The 15,912-nt window shown below is 31.5% G+C and overlaps 2 protein-coding genes across 11 annotated transcripts; both read right to left on the reverse strand.

The window, feature by feature from the left end:
- Positions 1-3,481: 3,481 nt before the first annotated feature.
- On the reverse strand, positions 3,482-6,922 carry LOC110618204. Of its 10 annotated transcripts, none has more exons than XR_006349921.1 (6): positions 6,163-6,922; positions 5,780-5,857; positions 5,546-5,630; positions 4,328-4,828; positions 4,148-4,183; positions 3,482-3,912 (listed from the first exon to the last, which is right to left on the reverse strand). XR_006349921.1 is itself a non-coding variant. In XM_021761393.2 (4 exons), exons 1-2 carry the CDS (start codon positions 6,727-6,729, stop codon positions 5,783-5,785), a joined length of 642 nt encoding a protein of 213 aa, XP_021617085.1. In that variant the 5' UTR covers positions 6,730-6,922; the 3' UTR covers positions 4,324-4,481; positions 4,797-4,828; positions 5,780-5,782. The 10 variants fall into 10 exon arrangements, 4 of the variants coding, with proteins under 4 accessions (XP_021617085.1, XP_021617077.1, XP_043809792.1 ...); XR_006349917.1 differs by having other exon boundaries at positions 4,014-4,183; XR_006349920.1 differs by lacking the exon at positions 4,148-4,183.
- A 577-nt stretch (positions 6,923-7,499) lies between these two features.
- On the reverse strand, positions 7,500-9,692 carry LOC110623268 (putative E3 ubiquitin-protein ligase RING1a). The gene is made up of 6 exons (XM_021768195.2): positions 9,319-9,692; positions 9,152-9,237; positions 8,922-9,070; positions 8,773-8,822; positions 8,311-8,385; positions 7,500-8,207 (listed from the first exon to the last, which is right to left on the reverse strand). Exons 1-6 carry the CDS (start codon positions 9,561-9,563, stop codon positions 7,649-7,651), a joined length of 1,164 nt encoding a protein of 387 aa, XP_021623887.1. The 5' UTR covers positions 9,564-9,692; the 3' UTR covers positions 7,500-7,648.
- Between the last annotated feature and the right edge of the window lie 6,220 nt (positions 9,693-15,912).

Consider the following 15,912-nt stretch of genomic DNA (forward strand, 5'->3'; position numbering starts at 1 on the left):
AAAGCCACTAGAATTCTCCAGCTATTAGGATGCAACTGGGCAATTGAAAGCTTGTGATATCGAAGGATATCAACAAAATATGGGTCTATAAGGAATCGAAGATCTGCCTTCAGCTGCTCCTCAAAGACTATAATAGTATCCTCTGCAGGAATTAAGTCATTCATACAAACGCATGGGGAAGGGGTAAAGATACAAAAAGTCTCTCAAGGAATTTTATAGGTATCATAAAAGCGGTCTACATCTTGCTCTGATAAGATGGATGGAATATCACTAATCAAGCTACTTTCATTCTTTGGAGCCTCCCTCAATGGAATAATAGGGGCCAGATCACGGATGGAACCATCGGAAGGGGAGCTTGAGGTAAAATCTCCACTAGGGTAAGAGAAGAGGAGGTAAAAGGAAAAAAAAAAACAAAAATTACCGTAAAAGTAAGGTTGTGTAATTGGTAAAGAAGGAACGACCAAGTGTTCCTAAAGGTAAAGATTGCAGTTGAAAGCAAAAGTAATATTTGAGGAAGAAAAAGAGTTCTTATAAGACGGTTTTGATTGTAGGTTTTAAATGCGGATTAGGAAATGTGGCCGCCATTATAAAAAACCTAAGCAGGCACAGTGGCATGAGTCAGGAAAAAATATTTGTAAGTCACGTGCCCCAAAATATAAGAACAACTGTCACCTTCGAATATGCAGGGGACCTTTGATGCTATATAATAGTCGTCCAAGGTAAGCCATGAGCCATCATTATAGAACAAGTCCAAATGGCAAGAATCTAGTAAATAAGTAATGTGGTCCTACCCAAGAAGAGAAAGATCAAGACACCTTAATATCCGGATTACCATCAAGACTCGCCCTCCCCTGGATAAGGTGAGTCTCGACACAAAGTTACCACTATTAGACATAGCCTTGTGTATCCCCATTACGCTAATAATCGCATGATCACCTATCTATTAGTTGACGATATTCCTTATCAAATAGCCGGCTACATCATTACCAGATTATCAGGAATATTATATTTATCTCCATCTACTTACAGTATAAATTCCTTACCAAACAGCAGGTCACATCATTACCGGATTATCAGGAAATACTATATTTATCTCCATCTATTTACAGTATAAAAGGAGAAGGATCATAAAGGCAAATATATGTTATTCTTCAACACAAAAATTCTAAACAATTCATTATATTCACTCTTTTTTTCAGTATACTAATTTGAACTTAAACATGGAGTGGCTGCCGTGGGCACCTTATATTCTCTTCTTTACAGATTTAGCCAATTATAGCGTAGTTCTATTCTGACCACATCATTAATTTAATTTCAACAACATCAATTATAATTTTTTTTATTATTTTATACCATTGCAAATTATCCCACATCATTTATTTATATTGATTTTATATATTTTTTTTTCTTTTTTTTTTCTTTTTTCTCGAATGTAGATATCTAGATTTCCAAGCAAATACCGAAATGAAAATTTTCATATAATAAGCATTATTGATTTATAAGTTCAGTGGTTCAGAACATTATCAGCTTTAATTTTCGAATTAATCTTTGTTAATTAGTTTGGTGAAAATCAATGGAGTCAGCCGAGTCGAGTTTTGAAAAATTTAAAATTAATTCGTTCAAATATTTTTAACTTTTAACTGAATTCGAGTTTTACTTATTTTGAATTCAAGTATTAATAAGTTTAAGTTTGTTTTGTTTAACAAATGAGTTTAGACGATTTGAGTTTTTATAAATTTAATTTTGAATAGTTAATGAATAATTCAATTTATTCACATTTATAATGAGTTTTAATTTAAAATTAATAAGTTTAAATCTGCATAAATTTAGTTAAATAAATATATATACAAATTAGCTCATAAACTTATAAAAAATAACTATTAAATTTTAACAATCTAAATATCTGAAAGTTTTAAAAGCACAGTTAAATTATATAGAGTTAAACTTTAAAAAATTTAAGTTGAACTCATAAAAGTATATACAGAATTTAAATTTATTTCTCTTATAATAATCTGCGTTACGAACTTATTTATAACTCTATTCGCGAATTTGTTCGTGAACTTGGAAACGAACAGAATATTATAAAGTTTAAAGTTAATTTGTTTATTAAATAAATTTAAAAATTAAATTTAAATTTGATTCGATTTGAAAACAAAGCGAAGCCGATTAAATTTTTATCGAATGAAAACTCAACTAGTTACAAATCGTTTAATTCATTTACTTTGGAAATATTGATTGTAATGTTAATACTTTGGAAAAGAAAAAAAAATATTTGCACATAAAATTTCACATCTTTATAATGTATAAATATAAAATATTCAATAAAATAAAATCCACCACATGCAAATTTTTTAACTATACAGGTAAACAATGTAATGTAATTTACAATAACTTGATAAAAATCCATAAAATTTAATTATAATCTAATTATTAATATCATTCATTTCACAACCATTCAAACTCATCAAAATAATATATAAAATATTGTTGCTAATATAAATATCTTTACATGTAAAATGCAAATTATATAATTTGACCCTTTATATTATTGACATTTAATTTTTTTTTATTATTAACTTTTAATACTCAATCTTTATAGAAATGTAATTTTTTAACTCTGCAATTTTTATAAAAAATAATTATTTAATTTTTAAATTTCATAAAATATAATTATTTAATTATTAAAAATTCAGAGTACTTACAATTCATGCATAAGGGTTAAGTAGTTATATTTCTATAAAAGTTAATTATTAAAAATTAATTATGAAAAAATTAAAATATCAACTATAAAAATCAAGAATCAAATTATAATTCAATTTATATAAAAATAGCAATTTTTATATAGTGTTAATATATAGTGACTTGAGTGTTTCTGGTTAAAAATTATCAAATTTATTATTAAATTACTTTTAATAATTCCTAACTAATAAATTTAAAAATTAGATTATTCAATCCAATCGAATCCTGATAGAATAAATTTAAATAGTTAAATTTATATTTGAAATGAATTCAAATTTTAAAAATAATATTTTCAAATCGAATTCTTATTATTTTATCTATAGGATAAGTAATTGTATCCGTTTATATAAATAATTAATTTAATATAAAATATATATTTTATAATAATTTTTATATATTTTTATTTAAAAATTAAAATTAAATTTTTTTAAAAAATATTAAAATTTTTAAATAAAAATTATTAATGAAAATTATTTTTATTATAAATTATTAATTAAAATATATAAAATTAAACTAGTACAGATTTTTGAGATGAATTTAAATATTACTAATATAAATTAAATTTTAAATATTACTAATATAAATTAAATTTTAAATATTAAAAAAATTTAAATATTATTAATATAAATCGAATTTCAAATGCTTTAATATTTGAGAACAGCCTAATCTAACTCTTAATGAGTTTTGTACAACATAATCACTTAACGAGACAAAACCATAAAGGAAGATTCAGAGCTGTAAATGGAATCAACAACCAATACTTAAGATTATAAAATTCTGAGGCTGCCATGCTCCACTAATCTTAAAGACTCCATCTACTAACCACAATACTTTGCACAAACACTTTTCATCAAACATTGAATTTATTTACCCATCAAAATTTTGTAATTATTCAGTGCTCTCACAATATTACCCATGAAAATTACATTAAGAGCAAAGGCTTTCTGCTCAAACAAGAAGTTTCAACCCAGAAAAATTTCTTGAAAGAACTCTGGATTAGTGGAGTCAACCAACAGCTGGGATTGCATGGGATGATCTCTCAACAGAAGGAACCCAGGTTTAAAAATAAGAGAATTGTCCTCAACAAATGAACACAATGTTATGAAGTAGCTGCAAGATTTGACCCAGGTTTTAAAAATAGGAGAATTTTCCTTCAACAAATCAACAAACCAGCTGCAAGATTTGAAGAGAAAAAGATTAACAGTGAGCATAAATCTTATGAAGCAGCTAATCAGAATGTGCTATTCACTCTGATACCTAAAATGAGAACTTACTTAGATGCGTTGATGCTAAATATACGTTTCAGCTGGATTTTAGAGATTAATAATTCTATAGACAACCTAAACTTAAGTACAACAGGATCCTTGTAAGGCAATTCCGACAGATGTGGCTCCATGAGACTACCAACCTTTGGCTTCGGCTTCATGTCTCTGTTTTTTTATAGCTGTTCAATAATACATGCATCTTTTTGAGCTAATAGGATCATTGATCTTAAGACCTTCTTCAATCCCAGTTGTAGTTATTTCTCCATTAATACATAAATCCAAGAACTTAGCAATAAATCTGTGTTTTTCCAAAGCTCGCATACCTTCTTCTTTGAGATCTCAGACTGCTTATTATTAACCAGTGAATACGCACCAGTGATGCACAATGAGAGTGAACTAAAGTGGAATTTTCCGACCAGAATTAGGCAGAATATCTTCTCACGTAATTGTAGAACTAGGTTTAGAAATGTTTCCAACCTGAAAATATGCATAGATAAAATTGGTAAACCATGTTAGTTGATTAGCTAGCTACTGCCTCATAGTGAACACATATATAACAACCAAAGTAATAGCAAACTTCCATTCAAGTTCCATCCGTTGCTGATGAAGCACCAAGACATGCCCACATAGTCTTCAACAACTTCCTCCACCAACGACCAAATATTGCATGTTGAGTTGCAAATTTCCCTTCATCATTTGCAGAAAGCTTCCCTGAATCTACTCAAGAACTCCAAAAAGAGAGAAAGAGAGAGAGAGAGAGAGAGAGAACGAAAAGGTGCAAGGAAAATTTACCATGATGACACGGATAAGCCAGCTAGTCAAGTCTGCAAAAACAACTTACCTTGCTTATGCTTGACAATAAGGCAAAAAAATTCTATATTGGATTTAAAATTCTAACCCATTTTATTATAACATGGTAATAAATCCCAATACATTCAATAAAGGAACTGTTTTAACAATGATGTATTGCTACTCAATCAAGGGAACTGCTATAAGAAGCAGCTTCATATATCAACTCGAATCTTACCGTAGAGAGACTTGAAAACTTGCTTTACATAGAGAAGTATGTGAAGAAACAACTCCATCATTCCCCACAAATCAACAACATTAGATGCATGAAGCTATGCAGAGTGACAAATAGTTACTGCAGATAGGCCTGCTTAAACCAAATAATATAGCACTCATCTCAAATGTGAGTTTTTCGGGTTAACTTTTGTTAAAGTCGTAGATTGTCATAATGTGCATTTCTTTTCCCAGCAACATTGTAGTCAAGAAAGCAACAAGGGCTTAGAAGATCAAGAACTATCATCTTTATGTAAAGATGCAGTTCAACTATCTAGAAACTTCATTAATATCAAAAACGGAACGAGCAGCAGTGTTTTGATCTTAGCAAGGGCAATGCAAATTATCCCACAGAACAAACAAATGGAAATTAGGTAATGGTGCTAGAATCCCAAAGGGAAAAAAAAATAGCAAAAGCAACTGGAATTTCAAACTTTATTTCATTGAATTTGCAATTTACAAAGATGGTGTAGTGTTACCGGTAATTGAGGTCAAATACACCAGTGTTAGCAAGCAGAAATTAAGAAATTCCCCAGAAAATAACTACACTTTTCATTTTTGTCCCTGCAAAACAAATTTTCAATGCCATCCCTAAGAATTCAAACAACCCTCACTACCAATAAAAGAAGGAAAATAAATAAAAAGAAAACAAGAACAAATAAGATGATCAGGAAAAATTGAAAAGATCCTAAAATGAGAATTTGGAGTATCACCTCTCATGACTCAGGAACTTCAGGAACCTTGTATGAATCTGGTGTAACTTCTGCTAGCCACAATCCTGGAAAAATTGACTGCAAATAAACAAAAAACAAATATAAACATATATAAATCAAAAGCTAGGAAGAGGAAAACAAAATTGAAATACGAATGGAGACTACAAATTTCCTTTAAGTTGCTAAGAGAACAAGAAAAAGCAAAGAAAATTTTGAATACTTCCGCCGTTTAATTCTTCCTCTCAGCCAGGAAAACTGAATTGGATTAATCAGTTCACAATAGCAAAACTTCCAACTATCAAATTCCAGAAGTCGTCTACTTTTCCCACGTTTTCCTAGAAAATATACCAAAAACATAAAAATTAAAGCACAAAAATGCTTACGTCCAAATACTTCTGCACCATTCGAGGTCTCTTCTTGGGCCTTCTGGGTGGCCTAATCCTAGCAATCTCCATGAAATCTTGCTCAATCTCCTCCTTTGAAAGAGGAACCGAAAACTTGATTCTCTCCTTCTGGGGTTCCATACTCTGCCTCTTAACCAGCGAATCAATCTCCAAAGCTTTTCTCGGTGGATCAATATTCAACTTATCTTCAATCCGCAGTGGCGCCTTGCATGCCGCTCTTCTGGTCCTCAAATTCCAAGGCCTCGTAGAATCATCATTACCTCTCTCTTCTTCAATAAGAGGAGAGACCTTCAATCTCTTGGCACCTCCATTGAATCTAAGATCAGGAGAAATGGGATTTTCTTGGATTATGATTGGTTTGTGATTGCTGGGGGTCTCAAGGCTGGTGGGTTGGGATTGAAATCCATTAGGAATAGAAGAAGAAGATCGATGATGAGGATCATCAGTGAGTTTGACACATCTAAGAACTCTTTGGTGACCCCATTTCAAGCAAGGCAATGAGAAGTTGTGTAGTGGCTTTGATCGATCTTGCGGTGGCATTGCCATATCCTGTGCGGTGTTCTTGTGTAAAGAGTCTCTGTGTTTTGGCTATTTGTGAATCATCTGCAGCTCTGTTCAGCTTTTTCTTTTTCCTGGTTTTGTATGTTTGATGGGATTGAAAGGTTAGATTTTTGAGGAAGATTATGACAGAAAAAAAAAAAAAATTGGGCTTCTGGGTGGAATGGAATAATCGCCTGGAAATTTATATATATATATATATATATGTGAAGTCTTTGGGAGAAAGCGGTTTTAACGTGGGTTGCTGTTCCAAGTAAATTGTTGCTATTTTCAGACAGAATTATTTTTTCATTGTGTTTAATTTTTAATTTAAAAAGATAAAATTACTATATGGTATCTATTGTATGCAAATATTTATTAATTAATCCATTAATTAGTTCTCTATTAAATTAATTCATAAAATTAAAAATAAATTGTTAAAATTAATTGACGAACTAAATTGATAAAATTTTAAGAAATAAAGAAAATGTTTTCAAATATTTTATCGTAATTGTGAAATTCGATTATTATTAGATTAGCGATTAACCATTAATATAATTAATTATTATTAAAATGATTAATATTATTGAAAAAGACCAATAACTATTTTGATTATTGCTAAACATTAAAATAAAAGAAAAAACTCATACAATACAATATTTTCTTGATAATTTATTTATCTATTTATTTTTAAAACGAAAACATTTTGTACACGTGTCTGTTTTTAATTAGTTATAGGGGCAACTCTCAGTCTCAAGTAAAACATGGAGAAGAAGAAAAAAAAAAGGCCATCCTTGAATTATTCAAGCCAGAAGCATGAATTTCGTAGCCGATTCCAAATATTGGTACAAAAAATAAAACAGATAACTATCAGTAGAAGCTTGTGGGAAATTAAACTATGTTCATCCAGATTTAATTAGCAGTAGAACTATATTGGCCGGCTTCTCATACGAATGTTGATAGCTCTTGACGCCATAGCTCTCAAGTTTGATCTAGCCATGGAAAGTGAGCTTCCTGAATGTGCATGGTGTCCTCCTCCAAAAGCCTCCATAAACTCTTCCCTCTGCAGCCTTAGAGCTAATGCAGCATCCTCATCTTGGCCAGGTCTAGGCGTCCCTCTTCTTCTCCTTCCACTTGCATCTCTCCTTAATAACCTTGCAAGATCTTCTCGTGGCAAGCTTTGTGCAGATTCAGCATCCTCATCTTGGCTCAGTGTCCCTCTTCTGTTCCTTCCACTTGTATCTCTACTCAATAATAGTGTAAGATCTTCATCTTGGTTCAGTTCCTCTCTTCCCCTGGAAACTTGGATCCTGGAAGGGCGAATGCTTGAGCTTCTCACACCAGTATTGGATCTTGTTTCCAGGGTTTGGTGTTGGGCTTCTCGAGTATTCAAGACCCCAGCCGCTTTTCTTGCTTCAATTTCTTTTGGAAAAAGAAGCTGTATTGTGTTCCAAAGAACTGTGTTTACAGTGCAAGATCTTCCATTGCTGAAAATTCACAACATAGAAGAAAAATATGATAATTATGTAAAACTACATAATTAAGTATCTTACCTACTAGAAAAACAAATTAATTTAGTAAAATTCACACCTTATTAGCTGTCTGCATTTTGGACATTTCTTTCCACATTTATCAGCAGCAGACCTTAAGCATTTCTTACAGAAACTGCAAACAAACAAAACCTAACCTCTCAGGACTAAGTAGATCAACAAACATGTCCAAAGAATGGAAATTACCCCTGCTTAAATAATAATTACAATGTTCAAACAATCACAATATACTAGGGACACACACAGGCACTCACAATCGGTGTTAAAGAGAGAAGAAATTTAACATGGTTAGACATTGAGGTCTACATCTTCAAGCAATCAGTGATAAAAAGTTTCAAAAACAGGGATACAAATTTTTTCGATTCGAGTAGCAATGCAGAACTTTCCGGGAAGCCACATAATTAGCATACAACTATGGCTGCTTCATTCTCTTACCAATGAAATCATATAGCCCAGAGGAAAATTCTGTAGGTAGTACAGAAGGGTTGAACTTTTCGTTTACCTGTGTCCACAAGTAGTGGTACTAGGTTCAAAGCAAATCTCCAAACAAATCTGCCAAACATCAAGATCATTAAAAACAATGAAAACCCAGATTGCCTGAATCAATTAATATGAAATCTAGAAATCAGTACGAGAGATCGAGCGACTTACTGCACAAGAAAGCTCTTCTCTGAGCTTATCCATGCAAGGAAAGACTGAATTCGAGCAAGAAACAGCAGAATCATCTTTCTTCAATTCATCTCCTTCTGTTTTACGTTCTTCCTTAGCCACAATTTCTTTTTTTTCCTTCTGATGATTCTCTGCCCATCAATATAATAAAAAAGAAATCAATTTTCAAGCCTCTTAGAAAATATCTCAACAGCCCAATTCTCAATGGTTACCTTGTTTTTCAGGTAACTCTTCTTCTTCAAGGCTAATAGCGGGGACAGAAATCAAAATTGGACTCTTTCTCTGGGCTCTGCGTTTTCTATTAAACACAGAAACAGCTAATTTCAATTTTCAAGAAAATCATTTTGTTATCGTTGAACAAAGATGGTGAATGTGTTACCTTCTTGAACTGGCGGATGGTGGAGTTTTGAAGTGCAAATCAGAGCGTTTCTTGTGCTTAAACTGTCGATCAGGAGTGTCTTCTACTATAAGGCTGGCAATAAGGATGGATTCCTCATCCCAACCAGCCATGGCAGCCAAAGATTTAAATCTTGGACTGAACAAACCCTCAACGTTTTGGCCAGTTTCAACAGGGTCTGATTGCCTTTGCTCCGATGGACTCTGTTTCGGTTCATCGCTCACCATTGCTATCTCGGAGGAGGGATTCTTTCCGGGTTGTTGTTTGGGAAGAGTAGAAGGGAAAAATCTCCTTTGATCGAATGAGACAGCTTCAAGATACGTGGAGAGTTGGAGGATAATGGGTTTGCAACGGTCGGATTCTTTTCTAAATTGATTTTTTAAACTTTTTTTGGAGATTTAGCATTTTGTACGTCTAACGGCTATAATTTCCGTGTACAATCATGGCAAGGAAGCATTGGAACGGATTAATTTAAAATTTTAATTTAATTTTTTATTTAATTAAGTTTGAATTTTAATTTAAAAAATTTTAATTATTTCAATTTAATTTAATTTTAATAAAAAAAATTGAATTAAATCAATTACCGATTATAATATATTATTTTTAATAGTATAGATCATATTAGGTTTAAAATATTTTAATTAAATTTAAAAATATTAAAAATAAAAAAAATAAAAAATAAAAAATTTATTAAAAATTTAAATCGATTAAATCGAATCAGACTAATTCAGTTTGATTTGATTTCTAATTAAAATCAATTCGATTTGATTTTATAAATATTAAAATTTTAATTTTTAATTTATTTAATTCGATTCAATTTTAAACCAAATTAACCGGTAATTGTAGAGTTGTATTTAGCAATTACATATGGCAATGAAAATTTTACAAAAAAGAAATTATGTGACCGCCTTTTAATGATTAATTGAAATAATTTTATAAGTTTATTTTAATAATATAATTTAATATTTTTTATTTATATTTTAAGAATTATAATAAAAAATTTTGTTAATAGTGCTATTATTAGTTAATTTGATTTTTATTTCAAGTTTTAATATATATTTCTAATAATAATTGGTATAATTTTTTTTATTTTTTAAAAAGTTTTATACCATTTTATTTTTAATTTTAAAATAAATTAGAATACTGAATTATTTTATTTATTTTTAAATTAGCTGATATATACCAATAATTAAAAAAAGAATGTTGATCTTCCACCTTCATATTAGACAAATCGTGATATCTTAATTTTAGGAATTGTTGATTGATTGTAATAGTATAATCATAGGAAATGATTAAGGCACAAATTGTATACATATATATACTTACACTCTGCAGAAAAAATATGTAAAAAGAAAATCTTTCATCTTTTCCTTTTTCTTTATTTTTTTTTTCATGGTATTAGAGTAGGTTTTATAATTATTTTTATGGCGAAAAAGGATGAGAAGAAAGTTTCAAGCAGTGATCAAAGCAAACCACTTGAAACTACATCCCTTTTTATTTGTATTTTTATGATTACTCTAATATAATTTTCGTGATCAATCCTCTAATTCTCTAAATAAGAGCGGAGAAAATTTTTCTATGAATACTCTTCGTTCCAAAAACAAAGTAGGATTTGTAGATGAAATTATTGGAAAATCAAATGTCTTCTCTATTTTATCTTTTTCTTTAAATAGAGGTATAAATTAAAATTAAAATTTAAAAAAGTTTAGAATGTTCTCGAATTTCATTGCACTCTCAAAGAGAAAGATCAAAGAATATAAATTAAAATCATATTAAAGAACAGTAATAGAAGGAATCAATCAATTGAGTTGCTTTGTTCTCCAACATATTGGCATTGAATAAAAGAAGCAAAACATACAATAGATATTGATCTCATATTATAAACAATTTAGTTATTTGTCTAGGGGATTAATAGCTAAAAGAGAATCTCCTTCAAAATACGCTCTACTATACCCTTGAGATGAAGCAAGAATATAAGCTTCTCTATAGCCCACATTCCAGATCATATCTAAACATGTCGGTGAGACCGCGGTTCAGAATCACCAAAAAGAACGGTTCGAACTCACCAAAAAGGACTCAGTTCACCTGATATGATGGGTCAGTAGAAACGGATCCCGCTATACCATAACTCTATTTGTACGAGTACCCAAAGAAAATTAAATAGTCGTCTAACGATGAAAAAAAGAGAGTACGTCCGTATGTACGATTCTGTATGATAGCGACGGGTGATATAGTAACGGTTATACGGTACTAAAAAGTAAATGAATAAAAGAGGAAGAGGTGAAATATTTAAGCTAAGTTCACACATTGAAAAACTCTATCCTCTAAATCTCAAATCATCAATTCTAGATAAATAATTTTGAACGAATCTATGAATACTCCTAGATAAAGTATCCTGAAAATTAAAAACAGGAACCGAAACAATATGTTGATGGAATTGAAAGTGCTCATTGAATTGAATATCGTTTCTGCTTTTCCAATTCAGTGGGTAAAGCTTGCATTTGGCCAATTTCCAATATATTAATTGAGGACATAGCATATAAAACAACCATGAGGTCAAGGAAGATAAAAATCCAAAACTTCCAAGTCTATCTTGGCGATCAAGGGAAAGACCTGAGATTTCCTATGTTTATGTTTTCAAATTTCAAGTATAAGCCTCAATGCGTCTGTTGGAAATAATTTATATTTGAAAAATATTGAAAAAAAGAAATTTCATGACTAACTTATTTTTTATTACTAATTAGTTTTGTTTTAGAAAATAAAAAATATTAACAAATTTTTATATATTAATATTAATAAAATCCTCAAAATATATAAAATAACTTTTTCTTAAAATATTTTCATCAATTAATTTTTTTAAATTATAAATATAAAAAAATAAAAATATTTTTCTAAAAAAATATTTCTTTTAAAACAAACAGAGTCTATGAAGTACACTTTCCCCGTCTCAACAAAATAAAAATTTTTTTTTTTTCGTTTACTAGCTACAAAGCTAGTAAAAAGAGAAAAGTAAATAGAAAATAACTATGAAATTATTCTCATTTTTCGGAGGAAGTGACTCAGAGTTGGTATGCATTTCTTATAAAAAAATATTTAAATTCTATTCATAAAATTCAATTCATTTCTATTTATAAAAAATTCATTTATTTAGAATCAATTTAAATATAATAAAATTCAATTCATTTCTATTTTTAAAAAAATTATTTATTTGAAATTAATTTAAATATAATAAAATTCAATGAAAATTTTTTACATTAGACAAATTAATAATAAATTTAAATTAATTTAATTTATATTATTCTTATTATTTTTAAATTAAATATAAATACTTATTCTTATAAATAACAATTATTTTTACCACATTCATTGAAAAAATATTATTAATATTTTTATAACATTTACATATGAATTTTACATAATTTTTTACTATTAAAAATACAAAGATTGTTTTTTGAAAATTAACAAAATAATATAATAAATTTTTTAATACTAATTATAAATGTATTAAATATTAATAGTAAATATTAAATTAAAATAATTTTTTAAAATGTAATTATTAATTAAAAATAAAAAATAAATTTAAAATAAAACAAATAAAAGAAAAAAAAAGTTCTTGACACAGTGTAAAAGCGTTTAAAAGTAAACTCTAGATAGGTTCAGAGGAAAAGTATTTAATTGTGAGTAAAAAATAAACTGTCTCACAAAATATGATGTCTGCTTTATATAGGCGTAAAAAAATATTGACAAAAAATTTTCAGAGGCCATTTTAAGGTACTAAACAATGTTTTTAGGTTTCGTGACGGGTCGTTACATAATTAAAGGCTAATAACAAACATAGATTTTTGAATGAGCTTTCCGAATTGGGATCTTAATAGCGATTCTGACACCCGTAGCAAAAGTTATGGTCAAAATGTTTTTTGTTGCTCAGTCGTAGCGTTTGGGCCGGTCTCGCCATTCTAAATATTATGGTCCATCTCGTTCGCACAGTCTCCTCCACTGTCCCGCCATTCTAAATATTACGGCCTATCTCGTTCTCACAGTCTCCTCCCCTGGAAAAGAACTTGTTCTCGAGTGGAGCAGGAGATTCGAATACAAAGGAGTATCAAAGTCATGGTATCTAGATATGTCTGCCACATTAAATATCTTGGAAATATCCAAGAGATCTATCATATAAGCATTGTCATTGATGTGACTGAATACTGAATAGACTCCATACTTCTTGGATTGCAGCTTACTGTATGTACCAACTGGGAATCTCTCCTTGTGCAGGAACACAATCACTGTGTCTCCAACTTGAAAGATTCCTTGTCACCTATGCTTATCTATAACTTGCTTGTATTTTGAGTTTGCTTGCTATAATTTCTGATTGACTTGCTTCTGCATATTCATAATCTGCTCGGCCATGTGCCTTGCTGGAACACTAGCATCAGTACCTTTTTGTAATACCCGGCTAGACTCCGGTATCGGAATTCCTACCGTCCGGTGGAATCTCGATTGTCGGAAACCTCTAGAAGGGTAAAACCATGTTTTATGAAATGTTTTTAAGGTATTTTATGTTTCTAAAGTAAAATGAAAATTTGAGTTTTGAATGAAAAAGACCAAGGAGGCTTTGCCAGGTTCGGCCGCCGAAAGTTAAGTTCGGCCGCCGAACATGGTAAGGTTTTGGGAGCGCTTTAGGCCTCCGAAAGCCTTGTTTGAGTGAGTCAAGGTTCGGCCGCCGAACCTCATGTTCGGCCGCCGAACATGCATGAGATGTGGGGGCACGTTAGGCCGCCGAAAGGTGACAGAACCAGCCCTATAAAGGACCCCGTGACCGAAACAGGCGAGGTTTTCTCTCCCATTTCGGCCGACGGTAAGCTTTAGCCCTCCTATGGTCATTTTAGGTGTTTTCCCTCAAATCTTTCAGATTTTAACAAGTTACATCTTGTTTTTGAAGAGTTTTGAAGTTTGAGCAAGTTTGGAAGCTTGGAAATCAAAGAGTGGATTTCTCCCTACCTCCAAGCTAGGATCGTTCTTCCTCTCGATCTTCAAGAGGTAAGCTTATATCCAACCTCTCTTGCATGTTTTAAGTAAGTTTTAAGTTGTTTTATGGGTAGAAATGCATGAGTAAGCTTTTGGAAGTTTATGTTATGTTTATGGGTTTGATGTGCATGTTCTTGAGCAATGTAGCTTGCTTGTGTGTTGTAGTTGGGGTTTAAGTTAGTTTGAGGCCCCTAGGAGCTTGTATGCTTGTGTATGAGTGTTGTAGAAGAGTTTTATGCATGATTAGGAAGTTTGGGAAACTTGGAGGCAAGAGGAGCCAAGTTTCTGCCCTTGGCAGAAACCAGGTTCGGCAGCCGAAGGGAGTTTCGGCCGCCGAACATGGCTTGTGAGGCAGCTTTAGGCTGCCGAAGCCTGCCCCCGAAAGTGGGAGTTTCGGCTCTGTCCGAGACTTTCGGCCGCCGAAGGTGCCGCCGAACATGCATGAGTTTCGCCTCTGTCTGGGAGTTTCGGCCGCCGAAGGTGCCGCCGAACCTGCCTGACTTTCGGCTCTGGAGGGACTTCCGGCCGCCGAAAGTGCCCATCCCAGCCTTTTCTTGCATGTTTTCTAGGGTTGTTTTGAGGTGTTTTTAGGAGGTTTTTGGGGGTATGTTTAGAGTTATGTTCTTGTTGTTTGGTGCCTCATTTGAGTCCACCTGTGTAGGTTCGGACCCGAGGAACCGAGACCCCCGGTTGTGAGATAGTCGTTCAGAGTCCGTTGTTAAAGCTTCAGTCACCAGGTGAGTGGGATAACTCCCTAAGTTTCTAAGTAAAGTAATTGAATAAATGAACAAATGAATGAATCTGATAGCATACTCATGCATCATTAATGCCATGAAATATTCCAGGATGTTTGCATTAGAAATTCACGAATATGTTGCATTGCATAATTTTGATGTTGATGTGGATGGTTGTTGGATGATCCATAGTCCTCTGATGTTATGTTATGATGATATGTTATGGACGACCAGCGAGGCCCATTCTACGCCCCTGGTACTATGTAAGAGAAAGTCCAGTGAGGCCCATTCTACGCCCCTGGCACTTTGGAATGTTATGTTATGTTATGTAAGAGAAAGTCCAGTGAGGCCCATTCTACGCCCCTGGAATTTGGAGATGTTGAGGACTAATGGTGACAATACCATCCTTTATGTGATTAGCTGTGATGTGATGCATTTCATGAAAGCATGTATAAGAAAAAGAAAGAAAAAGTATAATCATAATAATAAAATGAATAATAATAAAATGAATAATAATATACCTAAAAATGGAGGAACTAAAACAAATGTTCTTAATAATAAAATGAATAATAATAAACATAAAAAGGGTGAAACTAAATTACATGTTTTTATCTTTCTGCTCGCTGGGCTTTTTAGCTCACCCCCTCTCCCCTAACCCCAGTCTTGCAGGTGCTGAGTAGATAGAGAAGTCAAGAAGAGTAAGAGAAGTTTATGTAATAGCCTAGTGGTGGACATGGTTTAGTTGTAATGTAAAAGTATGTTATGTAATGTAATGAAAGTTTAGAAATGTGCTTGACTATAGTTGTTTTAATCCCTTGTA

The sequence above is a fragment of the Manihot esculenta genome, chromosome 1, assembly GCF_001659605.2.
Source record: "Manihot esculenta cultivar AM560-2 chromosome 1, M.esculenta_v8, whole genome shotgun sequence".
NCBI classification, from domain to species: Eukaryota; Viridiplantae; Streptophyta; class Magnoliopsida; order Malpighiales; family Euphorbiaceae; genus Manihot; species Manihot esculenta.